At 42.2% G+C, this 18,460-nt stretch overlaps 1 protein-coding gene and 1 non-coding gene across 4 annotated transcripts in view; one reads left to right on the top strand and one right to left on the bottom strand.

Annotated features, from left to right (window-relative positions):
• Positions 1–1,070: 1,070 nt before the first annotated feature.
• Positions 1,071–18,460, bottom strand: part of Tmem87b (transmembrane protein 87B) — a 35,490-nt gene continuing 18,100 nt past the window's right edge. The window contains exons 12-20 of one of the 3 annotated variants that reach the window (XM_039105464.2): positions 15,695–15,766; positions 15,200–15,308; positions 15,056–15,114; positions 13,693–13,796; positions 10,977–11,050; positions 9,026–9,096; positions 6,734–6,786; positions 5,028–5,058; positions 1,071–4,065 (exon numbers count right to left, since the gene is read on the bottom strand). In XM_039105464.2, coding sequence (XP_038961392.1) covers positions 4,006–4,065; positions 5,028–5,058; positions 6,734–6,786; positions 9,026–9,096; positions 10,977–11,050; positions 13,693–13,796; positions 15,056–15,114; positions 15,200–15,308; positions 15,695–15,766 — 633 coding nt within the window. In that variant the 3' untranslated portion in view covers positions 1,071–4,005. Of the gene's footprint in view, positions 4,066–5,027; positions 5,059–6,733; positions 6,787–9,025; positions 9,097–10,976; positions 11,051–13,692; positions 13,797–15,055; positions 15,115–15,199; positions 15,310–15,694; positions 15,767–17,296; positions 17,369–18,460 lie in introns of all 3 variants that reach the window. The other 2 variants (XM_063284164.1, NM_001191854.1) reach the window with 2 other exon arrangements.
• On the top strand, positions 12,237–12,317 carry Trnaa-agc45 (transfer RNA alanine (anticodon AGC) 45). The gene has a single exon. It is a non-coding gene; the product is annotated as a tRNA-Ala (tRNA).

The raw sequence follows: 18,460 nt of genomic DNA, 5'->3' as shown, positions 1-18,460 counted from the left end.
GGGCTGCTCTTCCTACCTCACACACCCAGAACTGTTGGCTTTCTTGTTTTGTTTTTTGTTTGTTTCTTGAGACAGAGATTCTCCATGTAGTCCTGGCTGTTCTTGAACTCACTCAGTAGACCAGGCTGGACTCAAACTCACAGACATCCCCTTCCTCTGCATCCCTAATGCTAGGATTGAAGGTATGCGCCACTCTGCCTGGTTCAGATAACTTTTTAAATCTGATTTTTAAAAGCTTTATATACTATATGAATGTTTTGCTTGCGTGTAGGTGCATTGCATACAGATGGTAATAGTGCTCTAAGGCCAGAGGAAAGCATCTGATCCCTTGGGATTGGAGGTAATGTGTGAACCAAGTGCTCTTAACTGCTGAGCCATCTTTCCAGCCCATATGCATAACTTCTAATGTCCTGAAGGGCTGGCCCTGGCAGGGATCATAGGTAGCTGAACCTCAAAGGCACCACAAGCTGTGGGGGATCCAACAGTTTGCTGCTCAGTCTGTTTTGCTTCCCACAGGTAAACAAGGTTTCACATGTGCCCTTGTTCTTGCTTCATATATGTTCTTTCCTGTTGCCACAAATTCTTCACTTTAACTCAAAAGCAGCAACCATTCCACAAGAGGTGGACAAGCCACAAAGCACTCACTATTTTTGTCTGGCGTTGGCATTTGCTGTCTCTAGTTCTAGTGTAGAAACCTTGTTCTGTATTTTGAGAGATCTTTGAAAACATCAAGAGAGCTTGCATATCAATGGTCCTGAACATTGTGGGACTTTCTCTCTCTCTCTCTCTCTCTCTCTCTCACACACACACACACACACACACCCACGTGCGCGCACGGGCACGCACAGACACAGGCACATATAAACTATACACTCAGGGTTGCACACTTAGGTTAACCTGGTTTAGATACCTTCCTGTTTTGTTCTGCTGTATCACAACTGAGGTCCTACTTTTTCTGCCTTTGAGCTATGCCTCTCTTTTAAAGAATTCCATGTCCTGCCATCTCCTGAGTCCACATTTCCTACAGGTTTTCATGAGGCAGCACTAACAGATAATCCCAGGAAACAATCTCCAAATGTCAGAAAGCAATTTATTAAAAAAACAATTAAGGCACAAAAATACAAAATTTCAAACAAAAGTCTTTTAAATTGCTGTGTTCTATATTCAAAGAAATTTCTCCAAATTATAATTTAACTTTTTAAAATAGACAATCTATGTTTAACCTCTAGACTTTCTCCCCACAGAAATGAATGTTTTCCTAATTCTAAAACAGTGTCTTAATACAGTATTGAGTTCCTGTCCTATAGCATATCCTTCCTTAAAAATCTAGTTTTGTCACATATACATTTATATGTTCAGAATTTTATATATTAAACTTCTTTCTGATGTAAGGCTTAGTGTTTTGTATTGCTTACTGCATGCTGTCAATCATACAAAGACAAGTATCAGAACGAGAGACAAAACAGCATGATCTCTCTCAGCTTCAGTCATGTACAGCCAGGGAATGGCCCAAACCTTCAAGAGGGCATGAAGTCAACTCTGTACGTGTACTTCAGGTTGAATCCTTACATTATAGTAGTATAAACACAATGTACCGAGAACCTTCAAGAGGGCATGAAGTCAACTCTGTACACATACTTTTAGTTTAATTGTGACATTATAGTAGTATAAACATAATGTACCGAGATACAGGTGGCACTCTCCACAGGATAGGAAAAAAACAAACACAAAACCCCAAAACAAACAAAAAACTTGGGAAAACGCATGGGAGTATCCTACCATCTCCCAAACTTACAACTTCCACCTCCTATTTCTTACTGAAATGTAATAACTACCCATGAAGGCAGATTTTTAAATATTAACTTAATTCAAATCATGAAAAAATGTCTCAAACTTCCTATGCCTCCAAAATCTAACATGAACTGTATTCCCAGAAGTCTTGAACATGGGAGCCTTATCCTTAGAGCACGAAATTAAAAAATAGGTCCATCAAGAGCATCCTGAACAGACACTGAGCTGAGCACCTGCAGAGTCCCAGTGTTGTCTGCAGACCTGAGGCAGACAGGGAAGAGGAGCTGTGCGGTGTTCCTGGGTGGCGTTCCCAGTCCTTGTGATCTACAGTGACAGCATAAGGATACATGCTGGGGCTAAGGCCCCAAGAAATACTCACCTTAGGGCACTGAACGTCAGCACCTGGCAGTTATCACTAAATGCAACAGACACCATACACGTGCTTGCAACAACATTTCTACGCAGTTTTTCTCTGGATAGAAAGAGAGAGTTCATTTCATATGCCAGAGGCAGCATTATCTGTCTTTCCTGGGTTTCAGAAATACCACTGAGGTGGCGTCAGAAGCACTTCCCTGCCCTCAGCTCCAGACTCACACCCTGCTCCTGCAATGTGTAGCTCCTGCTGGCTATGAGCAGAAACACTGAAGTGCTGATGTGGGCTGGGGGTCAGCTGCTTCATGCTGTGAGGACAGGGTATTAAATCAGATGTGGAGGGGCCCATGGTGCGTGCCTATAATCTTAGCAAGAGGTTCACAAGTCCAACTTCAGCCTGAGCCACGCAGTGACACCCTGCAATGCTCCTCCCCCGCAAGACATCCCCAGTTTTCAAAGAACTGAGTTAGAAGGTGGATTATGACAAACCTAAAATGGACACACAACTATAGAAATATATATCTACCAACCCTTTTGAAACGAGACCGCAGGAAATAAACTCAGAAAGTAGGCATTTGAAAGAAAAAGGTTTGTTTTGTGGTGCCACGGTGAAAATCTTCACAGGCTCTGGATAGTACTTCTTATCATTTCCATGTTTTCTCAATTTTCCCAGGGTTCTAACCCACAAGGCCAGAAGTCCTCCAGAGAGAAGGCATACAAGACGCTGCCTGTCATTACCACATTCAATGTCCAACAGCCTGGTATCTTTGGTCACGAAAGTGGCAAACGTTCACATTTTCATCACTCTACATTCAAGTGCCTTTCAAGTCTAGAACATTCTTTGTTTAAAAATTATTAGAACAGAAACTTTCAATCATACATTATAAACATAATTTAACAAGGTGTAAAATACGGTTGAGAGCTGGTTAATTACATGTTGATGCATGGTATAGTTAGATGTTTGTGTAACAAATTGGTACTTCACAAGTCTTCACAAGGTTCACAAGACAGTGCACCCCAGGCTGGGATAAAGTGCTATAGGGAGTCGCGTGGCCAGGTTCACAGCAGAAGTAGCAGCAGCACATGTACCTGAGGCCTGCAGTCTTTGTGCACACGTGTTCCCGTGCTCAGACTGTGAACTGGAGTGCATGGTGGTATTTACAAACAAAGGCTGTGTGCACACCAACAAAAGGGGCAAGATTAAATAAATGAACATGCTTGAGTTCCAATATTGCCACTTCAGTATAAAAAAAATCAAATAAAATGATCACTACAAAAGATGAAGACCGCTGTGTTAGCATTCAGGAGAATCATGTTATCTCGAAGTTGAGGGGAAGGAATGTTCACAGAGATTTTTCTCTTTTCTTTTTTCTTTTTGGTTTCTGTGTTTTGAGGCAGGGTCTCACTATGTAGATCTCTCTGGTTGTCCTGGAACTATGTAGACCAGGCTTGGCCTTGAAATTACAGACTTTCAACTGCCAGTAGTGTGCCGCCACGCCCAGCTGCAGATTCTTTTGTCTGGAGAAAACTGAGGGACACAACCTGGCATGCCTGTGGCTGCCGCCTAAGAGGCATCTGAACACATGTCTTTAACACTTCTTAAATTGTTTCCAAAATCAGGCAACTTAATGGCAACAAAACTGACTTTATGAGTCCGTTTCAAAGATGGCTTTCTGAGGGCGGCAGACCCTCCCACACCTGAGTTCTTCACCTGCATACACAGATCTCCAAGACAACAAAGTGAGACATGTATCATAGCGCAGCTGTCAGTTTTGACGAGAGCCAGGCCTTTCCCATCACCTGACCGCGCTCCCATGCACACTGGACCCACTGGGGCCCTGATCACATTATCTTTTCTGAAGAGAACATTTTTTCAGCTATTTCAGATCTGGTCATAATTTCCTGGTTAAAAAAAGAAAGAAAAATAGGTGTCAAATGCTGGTGCTACATCTAGAACCTGCAAAAATGTTCTAATCTAACAAGTCACTATTTAATCTTTTTAATAGACCTAAATTTAGAGAAGTAGCAGATAAATACCATATTCCTCCTGCCCCCAAGCCCCACTCTCTAATATAGTAGGTCAATTACCAGCAGAGGCTGGAAAGGTCAGCTTCCTTCTACCTAGCAAATGAGTTTCGGATCTGTGTAGCTTAGACAGAACTACAGCTAACAGGGACTTCATGTGACTAAGGTCTCATGTTACTGAATCCAGAGTTAATTAGTGTATCAAATAAGTTCAAGTGCACCACTAACTAGCCTTCCAGCACATCCCTGCAAGTTACAGGTCCTCCACCCTGCCGTCCTGCTACACAACTCTACCTCAGAACCACCTCTCTGTCAGCTCTTCTCACACTCTACAGTCAACACAACATGCTGTGCACCGACTGCTAACAGCTGCCCCTGCTCTGGGCGAGCCAATGCTTTCTTTGTCTTTATCTTTTAGTCCGTAGAGCAGATGTGCCCTGCCTTGGGCTACCCTGCGATGTCTAGATGACCCATAATTAACTTTTCCTGCCCAGACCTTTATTTAAATTTCATGCTTAGTAAGTAAAGCTGGAAATAAACTAGTCCAATAAATTATCTCTACATTTCAAAAGCTAAACAACGGACACATAGGCCTTTAAAAAGACTTTCAAACCAAATCTCATGAAATGCCTCTTCCCTTCACTTACACCGAGCAGCTTTTACCCTGCTTCCTTGCCTGTATCGAGACTTAGCCCACAACCCTTCACACATCACGCCGGCTCTATCCCCTTCTGCCTGCTCAGTTAGTTGGTAACTTCTTCAAAGTATTTTTAGAATTAGCTTCTGAAATGCAGTGAAAATGGAAACAGCTCTAGGGAAATAAGCAACAGAATGTTTACCTCATCTGAGTCCACTAACACTGGGAGAGCTCTGAAACAAAAGACAAGGACAGTGTCACTCAAACGAGGCCCAGGAGTCAATGAAAACCAAATGCAACAGTGGCTAAGAAGAGAGCGCCCGCTCATTAGTGTGAGCCTCTGGAGGCTCAGGTGATCCGCCTAACATCCCTCAGTCCACAGTCAGAGCTGTGGGGCAGCTCCAGGAGGGACCAGGGCTCAGGGTACTGGCAGTATTCTACCTTTCGAGTACATAAAGGAACTTATTTTAAAACCTTACTGACGGGGTTGGGGATTTAGCTCAGTGGTAGAGCGCTTGCCTAGGAAGCGCAAGGCCCTGGGTTCGGTCCCCAGCTCCGAAAAAAAGAACCAAAAAAAAAAAAAAAACAAAAAAAAACAAACAAACAAACAAAAAAAAAAACACCTTACTGACATCTACCTAGGATGTGTGTTTTCCAGAATGTGTATTTCTTTAAAAATGTTCAGTCTAAAGTTAACAGAAATGGTTAAGAATCTGAACTGTAAACAGAATCAAGCTAGTGCAAGTGCAGGTCTAGTGCATATGGAGTAGCTGGCTAACAACTCACAGCCTTCCACACGCTCCCACCCCACCCCAGCTACTGCTTAGCCCTTTGCTACTGTTTTGCTTTTAACCGTCAGCGGGGTAGCTTAGTGATGATCTGTGATTTAACTAGGAAACTCATATTTCATGCTTTTATGAATATCAGGAGATGAGTACCATATTATCAAAGATAGTATTTTGGGCTGAGGAGATAGGTCAGTGGTTAAGAGCACCGATTGCTCTTCCAGAGGTCCTGAGTTCAATTCCCAGCAACCACATGGTGGCTCACAACCATCTGTAATGAGATCTGATGCCCTCTTCTGGTGTGTCTGAAGACAGCTACAGTGTACTCACATACATATATACATACATACATACATACATACATACATACATACATACATACATAAAATAAATAAAATAAAAATAGATAGTATTTCTTTTGTATGGAGACACTGGTTTAGAGATGTTTGTTTATTGTATGTGTGAGTAGCTGTGTGTGCGGGGACCACAGGTGTGGAAGTCAGAGGGCTCCACAGAGCTGGTTCTTGGCTTTCACCCCTGTGAATCCCTGCAGTTGAACTGAGGCTGGCAGGCTTGGCAGCAAGTGCCTTTACCTGCTGTGGCAGACATAAACACATCTACACTTCCCAACATCTAGGGATGAAAGATAAAGAACCTTGACACTAGGGGAAAACAAAGCAAATACATTAAAAAAAAAAATAAAACTATCATATAAAACAAAGACCCCATAATAGGAAAACTAAAAATGCACACTCCTTCTGAAGCCTTCAAAGCCCAGGCTAGTGAGACAGCTTGTGGTTAAGTAGGCCACCAACATGGTGACTTGAAATGGCTATACAATGGAAAGTCAGAGAACGGGGACCAGGCTGTGTTCAGCTCTGTAAGAAGTAGTGATGGGGGTCACATACATTCATATACGTATATACACACCACATGCATACCAATGCACACACACTTGCACATGTGTGCACACATACACACGCACTCACAGGCATGCACTCGAACACTCAGACATGCACATACATGCAAGTACACACACACACACAGACACAGCCTGAGATACACTGAATGAAATCCCCTTAAGCTAGAGCCCGAGGTCCAGACTTGAACAGAGGATATTTACACATCTGTGAAGGAAGAGGGAATATTTTCTTCCACCCACTTCAAATCTTCATCCTGTAGAAATAAACATTTACATTTAGTTTTTCCTAAATCTTACTGAGAACATGTTCAGCATGTCTGTAAGTTTACATACTCACATCAGATGCATGGAGTCTGCTGTGCTGCATGTGCTCTAGAACCTGGCGTAGGCACCACATAGCAAGTGCCATGTTTCATAAACAGACAGAAAATGCTGATTTTTCTGTTTCTTGGTTTTAGCTAAGAACATAACTGTTCTTTTTCTTTTTGTCCCAAGAAGTCAAAATAAAAATGCAGAACTGATTTGCGAGAATGGGAAATAGCAAAGGTATATTTTGATTTTCTTGCTTCTACCCCTCATTATGCCTAATTTGTAAAAAATTTTGAGTTTATAGTTTTTTCACCAGAAAATTATAATGGGTAATGCTCTAACCCTAGCAAAGCACTGAATGGAGCGCCTGTGCTTGTGTTCATATCCCATAGGGGGCAAGAAAGACCAGTCAGGTCAGGCAGTGGTGGTACACACCTCTGATCACAGCACTCAGGAGGCAGAGGCAGGTGATCTCTGTGTTTGAGGCCAGAAACCCTGTCTTAAAGAACAAACTAACAAACGAGCAAGCAACTCCCCCTCTGCCCCCAAAGGAAGCCAATCAGATGGGGTAGCCAGGTGTCTGTCCTTTCTAATAAGCTTACTTCTATTATTACACTTAGAAAAGAGAGACAGCACTGTAAAATAAACCCAGTTTTTCTTTCCTGTGTTCCTGGCTCCCTGGGTTGGTCTAAGGTTGCAGCGTAAGCACTTTGCTGCCTGAGACAAGGCAATAGAGCCCATTTCTGCCTGGTTCCCAGGGAAAAATTAGTGATGAAAAATAAGACCTCTAATTTCTGATCAAAAGCCAACCCTTAGTTGAGATGAATGGGTAAAATTCTCTGGTGTGTTTGTGACTACTGAACCTTAAATAAAGTGCTCTACGTCACCAATACCTAATACAGAGCAGTACCTAATGAGTAAGACAGTAAGCATCCCTCTTTGAGAACTCTTGGGGCCAGAAGCGTTTTGGGGTTCACATTTGATATACAGCATGAAATGGGATGGGAATCCAAGTTGAAACATAAAATTCATTTTTAACTCAGACACTTTACATGAGAGGCTGAGGGCAATTTCACACAGTATTTTTAAGACTCAAGTAGATAAAACAAAGTTTCACAATACTTTTCCCATTTGTGGTGTCATGTTGATGCTCAAAAATTTGGGGACTTTGAACTTTCAGATTAGGGTGCTCTACCTGCAGGTCTAATACCAAGTGAAAAAAAGAAAAAACTAGAGGTTTCAAATTATCATGAAACCACTCAAAGAATACCATTCCCAAATTGCCAAAAATAAACATAGGAGAACTTGTTAAATCCAACAGAGAGCAGGCTGTCATACAGCACCTGCCCTGTGGACACCCCGCACATGTCCTTTTTATCATTCCAAGGCAGCAGAGGGCAGGAGAGCATACGGCTTTACTCTGCTTAACCACCATCACCACCACTTTCATGCACAGCTCGCACCTCTAAGGTACTTTAAGGCTCTGAGGCGGGTGTGGCAGTGCGACCTTTAATCCCAGCACTCAGGAGGCAGAGCAGGCAGATCCAGGCAAGTGTGATCTGTACAGTGAGCTCTGGGCTCACCCAAGTAGTGGTTCACAACCTGGCACAACTGATTCCGGAGGCTCCAGATTCTGACCAGAGGGCACCAGGCACACATGTGGTCCACATGCAGACATACATGCAAACAAAACACTCATATATATAAAATTAAGTAAAATAATTAATAAAACTCACCCCTGCCCTATACTCTACATTTTATTCATGCTTCCACGGTTTTAAAAAGTCTGTTGCTTTAGAAAGCGAATGGGACACTTGAAGTCCTTTTCCCAACAGGTTAACTGTCTGTACTGTACCTAAGACAGCTTCAAAAGAAATGGCTTGGATATGCTTAAAAGCCACCACTGACGTTTACCAAGACAAAGCTTCAGTCTGGGATGAGCCTGGTAGAGAGCCCTGGGTAGCCATGGACTCAGACACAGCAGCACTGGGGAAGCTGAGGCCGCTGGGCAAGCACAGCTCCTGAGATGAGACAGCAGCAGCAGCACAGCCACTATGGCCTCGGTGCACGGAAACAGCTGATTTAGTAACACTCCTTGGCTAAACCTCCCTGGACAGTCAGTGACTCTGGCACCGATACAGACTCTCAAGTGCTAGACGAAGACTGCACTAAATAGATACTCACGAAGTTCTCAGAAGTGGGTTTAGCTGTTCCGTTCGAAACCGTTTTTGAGGCTCTTAGTTTTATTCCTTCAGCTATAATGAGAAACATCCGAGACATATAAAAGATTAGACATATGAGACATATAAGAGATTAGAAAATTCTAACTTCACACTTAATACCCAATAAGAAAAAAGATTATTTTTAAAAACAAGTTAGGAGTAGATACTTTAGCCAGGGGAGGAGCTCAATGTGCATTTCAGGAATCAGAAAGAAGCTCACAGGCTTCTGAATTGATGTTCCACCACTGGACAGTTCACGGCCCACATTCATACAGTGTGTCTGTGCACAGTAGGCTCACTTCAAAAGGATAATTTAATTTCTTTGTACTGGTGATGAAGCTGTAGTAAACAGACGATGAATTACTAACTATAGTCACCCTATTGTATAACCCAGTAAGCCTTGTCCTCTTGTCTAACTAGAATTCTGTCCTTTCTATTACTGTTCCTGCTTTTCCTCCTTGCCCCAACCTCTTTTGTCTCTGCAGGAGATCAACAGTTTTGGCTTCTGTAATATCAGTAATAACATGTGGCGTCTGCCTTTCCATCCCTGACCTGACCCTGTCCTCCTGACTCAGGCTCTGGTGACTCTGTACCACAAGCAGGTTCTCAGCTTGCTGCTCTGAAATGCATCTGTGGAGGAGCTCAACCACACACGTCTTCCAATTCAATTTACTTTAAAGTTTAAAATGTGTAAAATTTACTGTATTTCAAAAATAAAACATCTTTGGGGGCTTGGGATATACTTCAGTGGTAGAGCATTTGCCTAGGATGTGTGAAACACTAGGTTTCATCACTAACACTCCCAAAACACACACACACACACACACACACACACACACACACACACACACACACACACACACATATCTTGGAAATCTTCACTTGCTAGACATATAAGCAGCAGTGTATGGCTATTATATACAATATAAAATTATTTTCTTCATTTGATGAGAGCTTTTTATTTTTAAGTATTTAAAAACATATGCATATGTGTCTAGGTGGTATGTACATATGTACATGCAGGCCAATCTCCTCTAGAGAGACTCTGCACTGTCCAGGACTTGTAGTAAGTAGAGTTTGACGTAAGCTCTTCGTCTGGCTCAGTCATGCTGACTGCCCTTTGTGGGCTTGGAGCCCTCACTGCTGCTGTCTTGTATCTCCCGGTTAGAAGATGAGAAGAGTGAGCATTTTCAATGTGCACCCTGTCTGTTCTAGTCTTCTACCCACTGACCACCATATGGGTAAGCTCTTATTGGATGTTTTCCTTTATCATTCTCTACCTTATTCTTTATTTCAGAGGTGTCTCTCACTTAGCCTAGACTTCACTGTCTCAGGAAGACTGGCTGACTAGCAAGCCTACAGATCCGCCTGTTTACGCCGTTCCTCTTCTCCCTCCCCACTCTAGCAAGGGTGTTACTCCTGGCTCTTATACAGGTGCTGGGATCCAAACTTAAGTCATGTGTACAGCAGACACTCCTGAGCCACCTCGCCAGTGTATGGGTGTGTGTGTGTGTGTGTGTCTGAGAGGGAGAGAGAGAGAGAGAGAGAGAGAGAGAGAGAGAGAGAGAGAGAGAGAGAGAGAGAGAGAGAGAGACCAGAGGACTACAGAAGCCTGGAATTAGCCAAGAATGCCCTCCTGGCTGGCAAGTGAGGTCCAGAGATCTGTCTTTCCCAGCACTGCATAGACATGATACCATGCCTGGCTTTTTTTTTTTAAATACCAATGTTAAAATTGTTCTGGAGATTGAATTCATGTCCTCATGCTTATAAGGCGAACAACTTTGCAAGCTGAGACATCTCTCTAGTCTTCATAGGAAAAATTTGAAATATATGTGACCTTGCATCTCAAGTAAAGATTTCTTTCTGTTAAAATATGTACAATAGTCATTTTAAAAAAAACACACATCACGCACTTAAATTTTCAGATGTTACCATGAATTCCTCAACTTCATCATCAGAGTCATCTATCAAGGGCATGAAGGCATACCTAAAGAAAAACAAAGGAGCCTTTAAGCCTGATCACCAGCAGTCACTGCATATAAAAAACTGCACTGTCCAAGTTTTGTCTAAGTTAGTCATGCACCAAGATAACTAACACTCTGCCTACCATATTTTAGCGTCTTCCCTAATGAAAGAGGGCACTAATTTGATTAGTGACGCTAAAGGTGATAAGGTCAAATACCTTCTCAAAAATACTGTGTTGATGACAAAATTTACTTCTACATATTGTCCAGGATAGCAAGGAAGAAATTTAAAGGTTTATTTATGTGCATGAGTGGTGTCACTGGCATATATTTAAACACATTGCATGCCTGGTGTCTGCAGAGGTCAGAAAAGGGCATTAGATGTCCTGGAGCCGGAGTTACAGGTAGTTGTGAGCCACTATGTGGACAGTGGGGGCTAAACCCAGGTCCTTTGCAAGAGGTTAAGCAGCCAATGCCCTTAAACACTGAGCTCTCTCTCCAGCCAGAAAATGGTTGTAGGCAAACAAAAAGCATTGTTTAGAGGGCTGGTGTTTTATTTCATCATCACCAAATGAGTCCATATTTAAATTAACACATCTTCGAATCCTCTAGAAATGTTTGTATTTTAATTATTAAATACATTATATATTAAATATATCACATGTGATGCACTGTTGAGGAGACGATCTTCCCTAAGGTCTTTTGGGCCACATCTTTCTAAGAAAAGGTCACTTTTGCCTCATAGCACACTAAAAAGGTAAAAGCATTCAGAAAACACTGTTGATAATAGCAAAAATCTAGTAACGAAATGTCTAATTTTTTGGAATATATATAAATACACATACACACACACATATATCCACTCACATTACAAAATACTGAAGAGCCTCTGGTTACTGTGATGCCTCTATTCATTGTGTGAGACAAGTATATTTTTAAAAGAAAGGTACAGAACAGTACATGTATATGTGACCATTTTTACCTTTATTATTTATTTTTTAAAAAGCTCTTTTAAAGACAAGGTCTTGCCATGTATCACAGGCTGGCCTCAAACTTACACAGACCCACTTGCTTCCGCCTCCTGTGATTAAAGGTGTGTCCCAACATGCCCAGTCATTTAAAACAATCTTATTATATTTATTTGTGGGTGCATGCACATGCATGTGCTCACACAATTGGAGGTCAGAGGACAACTTTCAAGAGTTGTTTCTCGGGGTTGGGGATTTGGCTCAGTGGTAGAGCGCTTGCCTAGCAAGCACAAGGCCCTGGGTTCGATCCCCAGCTCCGAAAAAAAAAGAAGTTGTCTCAAGAGTTGTTTCTCTACTTCCAACAGGTAGGTCCCAGCAATGGACTGGTCTGCAGGCGTGAGGGCAAGAGCCTTCACCAGCTGAGCTAACTCACTGGCCTGACATGACTGTTGGTTGAAGGCAGAAGGAAACACGCTTCCTAGTATGCCCACTTCATTTCTCCTAGAGGGATACGTAAGAAACTCAGTAGTTCTCTTCTAGGAGAAAACAGTGCAAGAGCAAGTGGGCTGTCTGCCACAGTCGACATCGGCCCTGTGACGTCAGGTCCTGCTCTCCCTGCCCAGCAATCCTGAAATAAATAACAGGCTGAATATCTAGAATCCCAAACTGTATACCTGTCTGAGCCTCAGGTCAGTGCTCTAGAAGTTTCTGACTCTGAGCACTCTGGATTTCAGATTAGGATACTTAGCCAGTAAAATCTATGCAAATATTGTAAACTCTGAAGACAAACGAGCAAACCCAAGCACGTGGTAGGACACTGCACCTGCTGTACTAGATGAGAAGCACACCATCCTGGCTCCTATGGACACGACTTTTCCACACCCCTCCCCAAGTGGACATTCTTTCCCAGCCCGGTCTTTCAGGTGCTAACTTATCTTAAAGCTATACTGTAAATTCCAGTTCTTCACAGAGCCGTCCCTACCTCCTGGACTGCTTAATGCCTCTCTCATGGCCTTGCATCCATTACGCCTGTTGTCTCACTTGACTACAAAACTGCTTGGTAACAAAAGTACTTCCCAACAGTCTCTCTGTTTTCTGTCAGGGTCCCTACAACCACTGAGGTCAGCAGTTCCCTGCTGTGAGGTGTTTGGTGAGGAATGAAACTTGGGTCAGCACTACTTTAGCAAGCTCTGTTCAAATCTTCCAGAGTCTAATCTTAAGGTATATTTTTCTTATGTAGTTAAGCACAGTAAAACTTTGGGGAAAAAAGTCTCCACATGACAATTATCATAACAAAGCTTCAGGGATGGCTACATCAAAACTCCCGTGCAAAGCAGTACAGCATCTGTAACCTCTGGGATCAACAATGTTCAGGGCAACAGGCATACGATGGATTGGACTGATGGAAGAAACAAAGTTCATGGCACCTCTTCCCTAAGGATCTAAACGATGCTCAGGACTGGGGGGTTCAAGTGAGGGCTGGCTCCATGGAGGAGCAAAAAGATCACCAGGTTGTTAGACAGCTTTCTGGGTAAATGGGTGTCAGTCATTTTCTTCCTTTGAATTAAAAAAAAAGTCTAATGTTTAACAATTTGGGATTTTCTAATACTTTCTGTGAGATGTGCCTCCTACAATTTTCAACACCACAGAAGATAGCCAATGAATGCTTCCAGGTCGTATCTCCCCATGCTGGTTACCTCTGATTATTTGCTGATGGCCTCCATAAGAACATTATCACAATAAGGATGAGTGAAAAGAGGAAGCTCCAAAAGGCATCATCAACCCACAGCTCCATCCAGTCCTAAAGAAAGGATGATCCGAACACAAACGTCAGCCTTCTGACAAACCTGCACATGTCCCATTCCAACCGTACACAGGCCTGAGTACTGAGACCTCTCCAGTTGGCAAACCCTCCCTGTGAATAATTTTCTTCTAAGGAAACCTATGTTGTAAGCATTGTTTCTAAAACGCATACATATTTCCCTTCACAAAATGTTAGGAGCAACAGAAAGATTTAGGGGAAAAAAAAATCAAAACTAAGACTTAGAACTTTAAACAGAAAATATTAAGGGGGGGGGGGGGGCGGACATTCAGCTTCTTTCCTTCAATGGTCTCTTATACTGCAGCAGCTTGAGGCTTCCCGGCACTTTGTGAGCACACTATGACCTCAAGACCAGGTTTTGAGTGGAAACTGTTCTTCCAGGTACAGCAAGCACCGGGCATCTCCCCAAAGCCCACGCTGAGTACAACATCAGCACCACACCAGACTTAGGTACAAAGCGGGGGCTGGGGCATAGCTTAGTGAGGCAAAGCATGTGCTCAGCTGTGCAAAGGGCTGGGTGCCAGTTCTAGCACCAAAGGTAAACAGAAAGAGAAAGAGGTGCAAATCCTTTCTCAAAATATGTGAAAGGAAGTTTGGGGAAAAGGGATAAAAATTCGAGAGGAACTTGTTCACATAGTTCCTTTTGGTGTTGTGAGACAGGGTCAAACACAGCCCAAGTTTGCCTTGAACTTTGGACCCTCCTGCCTCCTCCACCTCCTGAAGGCTGCAATTAAAGGTCTGTACTTATGTCAGTTTATGTGACACTGGCGTTAGACCTAGCAAGGCAAGCATTCTACCAACTGAGATCTACCCCAGCTTCAGAGTTATTTAAAACAGACAAAAGTTTGGATAGTTCTACAGAAAATAAATTTTAAAAATGCCCAATAAAATTATAATTTTACAAATTAAATTCATTGAAATTCCACAACAGTATAATTAAAAATAACTGTTTAAATAATTAATTTAATTAAATGCTTTAATTCTTCAATAATTTAATTAACCACTTTAATTATCTAACTAATAATTTAATTAAATCTTTAAACACTTAAGATTTTATAGTCTGTTCCTGGCTTCCTTCGGGTGAAGATGTAGAACTCAGCTCCTCCTGCACCATGCCTGCCTGGTTGCTGCCATGCTCCTGCCTTGATGGTAATGGACTGAACCTCTGAACCTGTGAGCCAGCCCCAATTAAATGCATTCCTTTATAAAACTTAAAAAAAAGAAAAGATTTTACTTACTGATTGGCATTTTGCTATCCTGAAGGTCTTTGTTGTCCACACCATGAACACTATAGAAGCTGAAAGACAAAGAAAGCCACCTATGAAAGAACATACAACACTGAGATGGGCCATTTCTGAAAGAGGCATAGACAGATAGCTTACCCAGCACAGCAAAGATGAGTGTATTTGTAAAATGCCTATACAACGAAAATTTCACTGTGTTCTTTCTTAGCCTCAGAGTCTTCATAGTCTGTGCCAAACTTATAAAAATGTGAAAAGCCAGTTAAGGAAAACCATGGAAAATGGCCAAGAATAGTTAAAGCACAGGATGCTAGGACTAACTTCTAAGGTAACATGATCCCACTGATTAGGATCTACTGTGAGATCCTACAAAACTGCAAACACATTAAACTTACCAACTGAAACAAACAAATCTGTTCTTGTTAAATCACCCAAAAGTGTTCTTTAAAAGCTAAGGATTAAAAGTTCAAAAGTGAATTTGGAACTGCCTAAACCTTCACTTACCAGGACACTTCAGGCCAAGTTTCACTTGCCCTACCACCACCCTCAGCAGAAGGGAAAGCAGGGATAGAAGCGCACAGACTCCACGAGGTGGAGAGAGCCAGCTGAGCAGCTGCTGCAGTAGGAAAAGGATATCCACCAGCACAAGCCCGAGTCAAGGAGAGAGAGAGGCAGGCTGGCCAGAAGAACAAGATCAGAGTCATTCGCCTGCAGCAAAACAGCAAAAACAATAACCAAGCAGGAAAGGGGCAGGGGCATGGGGAGACATGAGAAAGGCTATCAATTCCAAATCTGTAAGTTAGATTCCTACAGGACTAACTGCTTTTGTGTTAGGTTCATTGAAATCAAAGACAACAAAGTCATTATCCAAAACCATCGATTTTGTATCTATCCTTGCTTTTATCTATCTGCTTGTCATCTGTAACCATTTGGGGAACCAGTTCTCAGTTTATAATAATAAAAATGACCAAGCAGCAACTGACAGTAAACTTTGCAAACTCAAGTTCAAAAGAAAGAAGTGCTATAGTAACTCACTTCTGGTTACCACTGAATACCATCCACAATCACTTTAATTTCTGGATTTCTATACGACCACAGAGTAAATTTCATCTTGCTTCCCTCCCCCTCTCACCCCCATGTACTAGAAAGTAACAAAGTCTATGCTGTCCAAAGGAGACATTTCTACTACAGTTACTACTAGAGGGTTTCCCAGTAAGTCACTCTGTGGACAGTTAAGAAGAAATCTTTGAAATGTGTATCTTTAGGTTCCCGAGAAAAAACAGTTCATTTTGTTTGTTGTGAAACAGGTCTCTTTATATAGTCCTGGCTGTCTTTGAATTCTCTTTATATCTCATGCTGGCCTCCAACTCAGAGACCTGCCTCTGCATCCCTAGTACAGGATTATAACAGGTGTCACCAATACGCTGGATATACAATTCTTCAGGATGAAGTCTATCGTTCAATTGCTTAATGCAAGGATCTATTCCCTGACTTCTCAAGCTCCAAGCACAAGCCACTTTGGAAGAGAGGCAGCCTGGACAACTTTCTAATGCACAGTGGCGTCTACGGCCATACCACCCTGAACGCGCCCGATCTCATCTAATGCACAGTGGCAGAGGACAGGCCACTAGGACAGAGAGGTACTGCTAAGGAGGGACTGCCTCCATCTCTACTGCAGCTCTGCTGTTCCAGCTCCAGAGGTGTCTACTTCCTGTCCGTTCCCCACAGGAAGGCAAGAAGCTCCGAAAAGCCACTGTAGCGGCTACACAGGACCCATTAACATCATTATATCTTTCCCTATGGCCTCATCTGCCATGATTTCCCCTCCCCACCACGTTTACACGCAAAAAACCAGAGCTGGGACATGTGAAGTCTTTCCTTTTTCTGCCAGAGGTTTTTTCCTCCTGCCTCTATTCTCACACCAGCACTCTAAAATGGTGATTTCTTCTGCTATGCTGCTTCAGTGAAGCTACAACTCTCTCTACGAGGTGTGAACTCTGTAAACACACAGACAATATTCTTTTTGTGCCTCACTGTGTGAGATGTATGCTGAGGTGTACATAATGAATTAAGGAGAAAATAAAGACATTCCTATCTGGGAAGTTACTACTTTCCTAAACTAAACTCTATTGAGAAAGCAATAATGTACAATTATATCTCATCCCACCATTACTACGGATTGACAGGAACCTGATTTTACTGATACCAACTATTTTGGAAGGACACGGTAAAGGATATGAACCACACAGAAATGGAGTCAATAACTGCTAAAACAATGTCAGTCAAAGCAACAGCTAAATGTTTAGAACCCTGAAAGAGAAAAGTATGGACAGCCCAAGTTTACACAAGTTTCACTGCAGTGTAAAAGTATCATCTGATGAAGAAAAACAATTTACTTTTTATCGCCTCCAACTTTGTACTGTTTTATACCTTGATGAAATGTATTTAGCACATAGAAATCATCTGTTCTCAGAACAACAAATGTAATTTCTCACCAATTTATTTTATGTTAGAAATACAGTGGTGAGTTGTTAATCCGCTCTGGGCTCCTGGCAGATGATCGAGAGGCTCTACACCTGCCCACGAGCTCTTAGTTTTGATGTGCTGTGACCAGCTCAATGGCTGAGCACTTCTAAGGTTCCCCAGGCTAGCACACACTCCCCCCTGGTATTCTTGGTTTAAAATCCAGAGCTCCTGAGTGGGGCCCTTGTAGGGATCTTAGAGTAGATTAGTGACTCGCAGTTACAGAGACATAAATGAATGTCTCTGTATAAATTAGTACAATGCTTACCACGCCCTGTTTCACCCAGACCTACCACTTCAACCTCCTTCCTCTTCACACCAAACCTAGAGCTGAGCCCATCAGAAAAGCTAGTTCCTGACCTCCCCTGAGGGTAAAGGGAAACACTCATGCAAAAAGGCAGAGTGAAGGTGGGAGACTGGGAGGGGAAAACAAACTATAATTTAGGCACTTGTTTCAAAACAGCCAGTATCTAACTGCTGAGTATGTAAATATTAAAATGTATAGTACTGTGTTTATATGTGGGGTAATATCTTTCCTAGTCTTTTTAGAAAAAATTAATTTCCTATGAATTATACATAAATATATATATAAATATATAGGAAGGATTCATAATTATGCAAAGGAATAAATATGCCCAGAGAATAAAAGAACAGGTTTGAAACACACAACGCAGATGCCTCAAGACAATAAAGAATAAGGCTTTTTAATACTGTTGAAAAATGTCCTCCTCTGAGAACCAAACAAAATTTTATATGAAGTAAACTTATGTAACAACACACAGATTAACTGCTCTGTGCACAATGGTCTGACCTTCTCACTGAATTCAAGCATGTTTTAGATAAAATGCAAGATTCTTTGGATCAGGCAAATCCACTAGC

This window comes from Rattus norvegicus, chromosome 3, assembly GCF_036323735.1.
Source record: "Rattus norvegicus strain BN/NHsdMcwi chromosome 3, GRCr8, whole genome shotgun sequence".
In the NCBI taxonomy this organism is placed as follows: domain Eukaryota; kingdom Metazoa; phylum Chordata; class Mammalia; order Rodentia; family Muridae; genus Rattus; species Rattus norvegicus.
This window is presented reverse-complemented; position numbering and strand designations above follow the sequence as displayed.